At 46.6% G+C, this 8,454-nt stretch overlaps 2 protein-coding genes across 2 annotated transcripts; one reads left to right on the forward strand and one right to left on the reverse strand.

Moving 5' to 3' along the window:
- Positions 1 to 2,060, forward strand: LOC109742470 (uncharacterized). The gene is made up of 5 exons (XM_020301555.4): positions 1 to 345; positions 1,036 to 1,118; positions 1,353 to 1,464; positions 1,575 to 1,649; positions 1,725 to 2,060. Exons 1-5 carry the CDS (start codon positions 85 to 87, stop codon positions 1,929 to 1,931), a joined length of 738 nt encoding a protein of 245 aa, XP_020157144.1. The 5' UTR covers positions 1 to 84; the 3' UTR covers positions 1,932 to 2,060.
- A 144-nt stretch (positions 2,061 to 2,204) lies between these two features.
- LOC109742472 (peroxisome biogenesis protein 3-2) lies at positions 2,205 to 6,301 on the reverse strand. Its single transcript, XM_020301556.4, has 6 exons — positions 5,781 to 6,301; positions 5,330 to 5,520; positions 5,068 to 5,198; positions 4,758 to 4,885; positions 4,147 to 4,386; positions 2,205 to 2,883 (listed from the first exon to the last, which is right to left on the reverse strand). Exons 1-6 carry the CDS (start codon positions 5,969 to 5,971, stop codon positions 2,625 to 2,627), a joined length of 1,140 nt encoding a protein of 379 aa, XP_020157145.1. The 5' UTR covers positions 5,972 to 6,301; the 3' UTR covers positions 2,205 to 2,624.
- Positions 6,302 to 8,454: the final 2,153 nt, after the last annotated feature.

Raw genomic sequence — 8,454 nt, forward strand, 5'->3', positions numbered from 1 at the left:
GGGCCGAGCCGGGCTATCCGCGACCCTGCCCTCTTTCCCTCCCACTCCTCCCTCCCCGCCGCCGCCGCCTCCCCAACCTGCTCGATGGACCAGACGCCGCAGCGCCGCCGCCGGAGAAGCGCCGAGGTCGCCCCCTCCGATGGCGCTCCTGTCGCGGCGGAGTACAGCCTCGACGAGCCGACCATGGCGGAGAAGCTCGCGGCCCTGAGCCCGCCCGCCGAGGCGGCCGGTGGCGCCGCCGTGGTGCCCCCCAGCGCGGACTCCGTCCACGTCTTGCTCAGGCAGGCCCTGCAGGCTGACGACCGCGCCGCGCTGCTGGGCTGCCTGTACAACAGAGATGGCAAGGTATCTGAGCTGCTCCGGCCTCTCTGACTTCTCATCTGTGGCATGGTGAATGGTATCTTGATAGCTTGGTAGCTTCATCGTCAGCGCAGCATAGGTTACAGTCTTGTTCATAGGGCGCGAGTCTTGAGTCCGTCGCGCAAATTAGGAAGGGATGTTTGTCCAACTTGTCAGCCTCCCATGGCCGATCACTCCTGGCTTGGTCCAAAGTTCAGGAAGACAGCTAGTTTGAGCTTCTGCTCGATTAAATTTGAGCTGTGTGTTTGTTTTGTTGGGTTGTACATTGCGCATGGGCAATGAATTCCATGAGTGCGGACAATGGCTGTGGAACTTCCCATGGCCAATCACTATTGGCTTTAGCCACACATTCAGAAAGACAGATTGGCTTGAGTCTCGCCGACCCGTGCAGGACCCCGAACCCGTATCCGCGCTCCAGCACCGAGACTGTCTTGGTTTGATTAGCTTGTTACTCTCCTTGCAGCAACCTACTGGTTGTTGGACTGCTGTTATATACTACTACCTCTGTACCAAAATGTAAGACGTTTTTGCAGTTCAATTTGAACTGCAAAAGCGTCTTGCATTTTGGTAGAGAGTACTAGTAAACATTGTGAATCTCTGAATATCAGTTGTTCTTTTTGCTATTAGGTCATCAAATCTGATAGTTCCTAACTCAATGTCTTGTCTTACATGCAGGTTATCGTGAAGTCGGTATCACTCCTGACGCCAGCAGACGCTGTGAAGTTCCTCAAATCCCTGATATCACTCATGCAGTCTAGGTATGATAATGTTTCCGAGGTACTCTGCCAATTTAGTAACAAAACGGCTGGGACAATATGTGGCGTGCGTTCCGTGAACATGAAAGCTTCTAAATTCAGTTAATTTTTTGCGTTAAACGTTTGACTGGGTTAACATGAGCCACTGAAAGTCTCAAACATTGTTTCTTCTTGTGTACCCTCATATTTTGCATAGAGGTTTCATAACTGGTCTGCTTTTCATTTTCGCCTCGGCAGGGGTTCAGTGCTGGTTTGCTTGCTCCCATGGCTTCAAGCTCTGCTTAGCCGACACATGAGCAGCATAGTATCTCAGGATTCTTCTCTGCTGCTGCTCAACTCGCTTTATCAGGTGAGTATTTTGTTTCAAATTAACAGCCGCAGAGATGTACTAATATGAAGTACAATTAATAACAGTTCCTATTTCTGGACTGTAATGTTACTTGTTGCACCCCTTTTCAGCTGATTGACGCAAGAACATCGACCTTCGCATCGTCGCTCAAACTGTCTACCTGCCTGGATTATCATTTCAGCGAGGTAGGTTCTCTCCTGTCTACCTGCATTGCAACTTCGTGCGTGCATGTGTGTGTAATCCAAGCATGTATATTCCAGATCTGCGATGATGAATCCGATGAAGAAGAGGGAGGCCCTCCGCTTATCTACGAGGACATGGATTCTGATGAGGAAGATTCTGAAGTTGATGATGCTATGGAAACTGAGGACAAGGGCACTGATGAGGAAGATTCCGAGGTCGACGATGCCATGGAAACAGAGAGAAAGGGGACTGACAAGGAAGAGTCTGAAGTTGATGATGAGTGAAAGAGATCACAGCATTTGAACTCTGGTTACTAGTAACTGTACTGTAACTGATTGAGACACACTGCATTTGCAATTCTATTTTGTTGTGTCACACACAGGAAGTTTTGATCATGGTGAAAATTCCTTAAATTTGTGTTGTTTGTTGGTTATTAAATCAGGAATCGAATCAACCATGCCATTCCAACTAATCATATTTGCTTTGTGATAACAAAGTCATCATCATTCAGTTTACATGGTACACACCAAACACAATAAAAGAACCAAACACAAATATTTATGAATTGGGACCATAAACAAATGGTGGAATGGCATGAATCAATTTGTAGAGTTGAACATTCATGAGGTACACAAATTCCATCACACATGCTACCAAAATATGTAAACGAGATGGCAGAAACTGCCTGTCGAATTCTAACTAGATAAAGAAAGAACAAGTATTTAACGAAGACCAAAGTAAAAAGGGAAAAGACTCTTGTTTCCTGAAACATAACAAGAGCATATCTTCAGCATATACAGGACACAAACTCAGCCTCCTCTCCACACGTATATTTTTCACGAACGAACATTCTCCACCGGTATCACTTTCCAGAATCCAGAATGATCGAGTTTTCATACAAAGAAACCACTAGATCCTTTGGAGGTTTCGGGCCAAAAATTCGGAAGAAACATACTCCTTTCCACATCAATGAAAACTCATGTTTGTGGCGGCATGTTCGCGTAGAGGAATGTGTAGAAGAGTCCCACCTCAGGCATGCTTCGGATGGTCTGGATGTGCTTGTTCTTGCTTGGTTCCTCGAGCAGCATTGAGCTCAGTTGAGCCACTCTAGCCAAGAGCTTTGCCAAGGGCAGTCCCGATGGTGGAAGCGCGGCTCCAACCTGTGCACGCAAGTCCTCTATCACCAAATCAGCTACCTTCCTCAATGACATGTCCATGATATTTCTGAAATCGTCGCTGCAAACACAGGGTGCCAATAGGATGATGTGAGATACTCATTGAGTTTCTTTCGAAGAAAAATGCAGATGACAAAAGAGTTAGACAATAGATGTGTTCTCGACGACAAACGTGGAAAATTACTATCCTGTACAGTAAGCAAATGCCACAACTCCACTATAACAATCAAATATGTCTGTTCTTGTTTTGCAATAGAGCTAACGGCCTCAAATCGTGTCAACAACAGTTTAGGTTATAAGAAAATGAGATTATTCAATACATACCCAGACACTAGAAAAAAAACAACATTAATGCCAGACTGTTTCTACTAATAAACTGGAACACAAATTTTGAGTAAGGTCAGTTTCTTGATGGTCAGGGCGCTGTTTAGCAATTCAGATTCTTAATGATAACCATGGATTAACTATCATCTACAGTAAGCAAGTGCCACAACTCCACTACAACAATCAAACATGTTTGTTTTCTCGTTTTGCAATAGAGGTAATGGCCTATAAAACATGTCAACAACAGTTTATGCTATTAGAAAAATGAGGTCATTCAATACAAAACCAGATACTAGCATGTACTAAATTTTATACCAGACAGTTTTGCATTATCACTGGAGCACAAATTTTGAATGAAGGTTATTGGTTATCAATTCAAATTATCCCCTCTGTTTTCCTTTGGTTCTCAAAGAACATATTTAAATGGGTAGTAGCTAAATCAGTAAAACCAATAGCTCAAAACAACATAGCAGTCCCAGAGCTACAATACTACCAGTACCCAGCAATACGGAATGGTACAGCTGGCAACAAGCTGTTTTTTGTTGTGTCTGCTCCAGATTTTTTTTTTTCGACAAAGGGTGAATTTTATTGGCTCAAAATGTGTCTGCTCCAGATATGAACATGATATAAATCAATCCCAAATCACAAAATAGAGTACTGTTATTGCTCCAGTAGTAACTATTCATAAGAACGATGCATCATGTATGAGTATGTTATACTGACAGAAAATTTATACCACCTTGCATAACATTTTCCTTGTTTTCATTTCATCAATATTTAAAAACTCAAACAAACACACTAGTTGCTTATGTATGAAACGACATACGGTATATGGATTACAGTGTGTTGATTTAACATCTTGAAAAGATAATTATTGAAAGAAAATGTAATGATGGGTAGCCATATGAAAGATCCAAGACAACAGACGCATTGTGGAGCAAATTACAGTATTACTAAACCCTGCATATATTGTGAATTTACAATACATATTGTGCATTACCTTGCCAACACTATGCGTGTCTCAGTCATTAGCTGGTCAAGCTTTCCAACATCCATTAGAAGAGATGAGTCATCAAAGCCGCTGCTCGACACAGCCATCAATTGTGCATACCGATTGGCGTTTTCAGGTACAAGGAAATTTATCCATGAGTTGCCTTCACACAGACTCATGAACTGCTCCGATATCTGTAACATCGTTTGTGATACTTGGTCCATGCTCATAGGGTCTTTCAGTTGCTTCCTGCATATTTTTTCCATGGTAGTATCACTACGGGAAACACCCATGTTATAAAGTACGAGGTAATTAAGCCAAATGAGAAAGTATAATCTTGACGAAACGTAGTTCTGTGCTATAATAAAAGGATTTCGTCATGTAAAGGTGCACCAATAATCTAAAGAGTCCCTACTCTAAATGATAAAATAAGTATTCTGTTGATGAATCAGAATTCTGCCATAAAGGAATTTTTTTCTTGTAAAAGTGCGACAATAATTTCCCTAGGGGCTTTTAAATTTTAGTCTCTGCTCATTGGATGCTGAACAGCTGTTGAATATGATAATTTACTGACATGTTGGTGACAGAATAATCACGCGGATAGGGGAAGAAATATTTACTCTTTCAAGATTTCTGTCGCAGCATGTTGCATTTGCCTGATCAATGCAGTGATACCATATGTTGCAAGGTAGTCAGCAGTTCCAAGAAAGTCCTTATGTCCATTGCCGCTAAAAGTATCAGATTCCGCCTACACAGAAGCGAGATATTTCAATGTCAGGCATGGTCTCAAGTGAAGTCACCGTTATAGCATAATTCAATTGTTTACGCGTCACATGTGCAATGATCAATACAAGGGGAAAACTAAATAAAGCAGCCATAACTTATGCATATAGGGGAATCGCTCGAGAATAAAATGGATCACGAATTTACCTGCAATTGAGCACCATCTGTACCACGAGCAAAGTCCAAGTAGAGATGTCTGCCTAATATGGTGACCTGGACTCTAACATATAAGCTCAGCAATGTCATGGCCCACATTGAAGACACTGTCCTTGTGAAACCTAGGGGAGTAGAGAGGAAGTACAACAGTTAAATGGCATGGATCAGCAGCCTAATGTTTTGACATCACAGATGAGACAGAGAAGAATTAAACAGGCCATGAATGTGGATGAGATAAACCACAGAACCATACTCAGAATTTTGATCTTCTCCCAGGTCTCGTACTTGTCCTCTGGCGTCAGCTCGCCCTTCCCTTGCAGCAGCCTCTCGGTCAGGTGCGAAATATCCAGCTCCTCCATTACCCGCGAACGTAGGTAGTGCATAGCAAACGGCAGCGTGGTTGTATCCGAGATCCTCTGCACCTTCTCAAAATGGGCTTCCAACCTAACAGAGAGTAGCACAGAACGGTCATGGAGGAGCCTATGATACTACATGAATTTCAACATCTCACTAAATATGCAGTGCATCACAGAACTACTGCCCCATATCGCCACGAAGACATAATAAACTCAATGGGTCAATTGTAGTTTGCTAGCGCTAAGACAATATTGCCATAAGCAGCACATCACAGGGTACCCTGCATCACCCACCAATACATACACAAGAAAAACAAATCTGGTGGTGGTTTGGGTTTGTGTGCTCACTGATTCTTGATGATCTCGTCGGCGGCGCGCTCCTCCTCGGCGCGCTGCTCCACCCGGACGAGCTGCTTCTGGTGCGCGTCGTAGAAGCGGTAGGCCGCGTAGCCGGCGCCGGCGACGCCCAGCGAGAGCAGCATCTTCCACCGGTGCCGCGCCCAGAAGCCCTTCCCGGGGGCGGAGCCTAGCTGGAACATGGCGGCCTGGGCGGGGACGGGAGGTGGGAGGCGACGCGGGCGAAACCCTAGCCGCTTGCCGCGCGGGAGGGACGGCGGCGCTCTGGTTCGCGGTCAGGCGGGCACGCGGTGGCTGGGGCGAGAAAAGGAGGAGGGCGGCGACGGCTGCGGGGAGGAGGAGTTCGGCCGGCCGGCCGGCCGGCGGGTGGGAGGAGAGATCTGCGCGTGGTGGCGGAGACGGGGGGTCCGACTCCGATCGGTGACGTCACCGGTGGGGGATAAGGGCCTGGGGGAAATCATTGGATGTAAAAATGGTTCGAATACAAATCAAACATTTCAGTTACATATATCTTTGCCGGTTCCGTTACTTTGCTCAAATACAGATGTAACTGATGAATGAGAAGAAAGCGAGGCACTACAACCATATGATCGTGACCTTGAAAAAAAAAGATTGAATGTTCCGTTACTTTGCTTTCCAGGAAAGATTCCGTATGCTTCTGCTTCACCTCTATCTTTGCCGGTTCTTCTGTAAGCTTACATATATGCACAAGGGATAAGAACAAAATATCTTCTAACAGATGTCTAAGATTTTGACAAATGCGTGAAAAAACATTGAAAGTGTAATGGTAAGAGCATCTCCAACGGTAACCCGCAAATTTCTTCCCGCATTCGTTCGCGGACGGGGGGGTCAGTCCAGAATTCATATAAACACACCCAGATTTCATATAAACATACCGGATTTCATATAAACATGATGGATTTCATTACAAATACATCAAACCGGTCCTAGGCGGGCTCTGAAGTATAATTAATACCTAATCTAAATGATCGCCGGTGTCCGGTCCCCGTCTCTAGCCATCAGCCCCGAGAACTGAAGCTTCACCGTCTCAAGTTCAGCCTCGGCGCTCTCCAGCTCCGCCTCCGGAGCCCCCGGAACTGAAACTGTCTGCCTCGACGTCGCTGCCAAGCGACTAATCGGCCGAAGATGCTGAGCCCACCAAGCTTGGCGCCGACGGGAGGGGAGGAGCGGTGGCCTTCCTGGGACCCGAGCGATGATGACCTACCGTGCACTACTCTTCCTCGCTGCCGGCGCCGCCCGCGGACGTGTCGGCTTCTTCGTGGTTGTGGCGCCGGGGCGCGGCCTTGGTGATGTCGTCCTCGTCGGTGTCATAGAGCAACGCCTCGCCCGCATAGTAGTCGTGCTTGTTGCCGGCGGCCGCCACCTCCGCTACCCGCTGCCGGTACCGCCAGATCTCGTGGGCGGAGCGGTAGGACTCGAGCAACGCTTCCTGCTCTGCCAGGTCCGCGTCCAGTGTGACCGCCCTGCCGGTGGCGACCTGCTCCTTCGCTTGCAGATGCTCCTGGAGGAGGTTGTGGTTGTAATTGGCGTCGTTCTACGCCTCCTGGAACCGCTCCTCCCGCACCATGTCCATATAATGGGCGTGGGCCTCGCCCATGGTCATGGTGCAATGCACCGGCGAGGGTGGAGCGGAGGAGGAGGGTGCCGCGGAGGAAGAGGAGGGTGGGGCTGGCTCGTCGGAGGCGTCCTCCATTTGCACGTCCTCCGGTTGTTTGTCGGCCTGCCAATCGGCAACAATGCCAACCATGGCCTTCTTATGCTCCGACGTAAGCCTACCCCAGAGAGCTTTGGCCGCGAAGGAATCCATGGCTGGGAGTGGTGTGGAGAGGCATGATTGTGGCTATGGCTGAGGCACCGGGTCAGCGGTTTATATAGCACCGGTGGGCGGCAGAGGGACGGACGGGTGGCCGTCGTGTCGTTTGAACGTGTGGCAGTGGCCTGAAGGAAATATGCCCTAGAGGCAATAATAAAGTTATTATTTATTTCATTATATCATGATAAATGTTTATTATTCATGCTAGAATTGTATTAACCGGAAACATGATACATGTGTGAATACATAGACAAACAGAGTGTCACTAGTATGCCTCTACTTGACTAGCTCGTTGATCAAAGATGGTTATGTTTCCTGACCATTGACATGAGTTGTCATTTGATTAACGGGATCACATCATTAGGAGAATGATGTGATTGACTTGACACATTCCGTTAGCTTAGCACATGATCGTTTGGTATTCTGCTATTGCTTTCTTCATGACTTATACATGTTCCTATGACTATGAGATTATGCAACTCCCGTTTACCGGAGGAACACTTTGTGTGCTACCAAACGTCACAACGCAACTGGGTGATTATAAAGGTGCTCTACAGGTGTCTCCAAAGGTACTTGTTGGGTTGGCGTATTTCGAGATTAGGATTTGTCACTCCAATTGTCGGAGAGGTATCTCTGGGCCCACTCGGTAATGCACATCACTATAAGCCTTGCAAGCATTGTGACTAATGAGTTAGTTGCGGGATGATGTGTTACGGAACGAGTAAAGAGACTTGCCGGTAACGAGATTGAACTAGGTATCGAGATACCGACGATCAAATCTCGGGCAAGTAACATACCGGTGACAAAGGGAACAACGTATGTTGTTATGCG

The sequence above is a fragment of the Aegilops tauschii genome, chromosome 5 (assembly GCF_002575655.3).
Source record: "Aegilops tauschii subsp. strangulata cultivar AL8/78 chromosome 5, Aet v6.0, whole genome shotgun sequence".
Taxonomy (NCBI): domain Eukaryota; kingdom Viridiplantae; phylum Streptophyta; class Magnoliopsida; order Poales; family Poaceae; genus Aegilops; species Aegilops tauschii.

Coding starts and splice junctions, on each gene's coding strand:
- LOC109742470 (XM_020301555.4), top strand. CDS start 85: ATGGACCAGACGCCGCAGCGCCGCCGCCGGAGAAGCGCCGAGGTCGCC. Junction 1,119..1,352: donor ATATCACTCATGCAGTCTAG/GTATGATAATGT, acceptor TCGCCTCGGCAG/GGGTTCAGTGCTGGTTTGCT. Junction 1,465..1,574: donor TGCTCAACTCGCTTTATCAG/GTGAGTATTTTG, acceptor ACCCCTTTTCAG/CTGATTGACGCAAGAACATC.
- LOC109742472 (XM_020301556.4), bottom strand. CDS start 5,971: ATGTTCCAGCTAGGCTCCGCCCCCGGGAAGGGCTTCTGGGCGCGGCAC. Junction 5,199..5,329: donor GGAGAAGATCAAAATTCTGA/GTATGGTTCTGT, acceptor CTACTCCCCTAG/GTTTCACAAGGACAGTGTCT. Junction 4,387..4,757: donor GCGACAGAAATCTTGAAAGA/GTAAATATTTCT, acceptor AAAAATATGCAG/GAAGCAACTGAAAGACCCTA.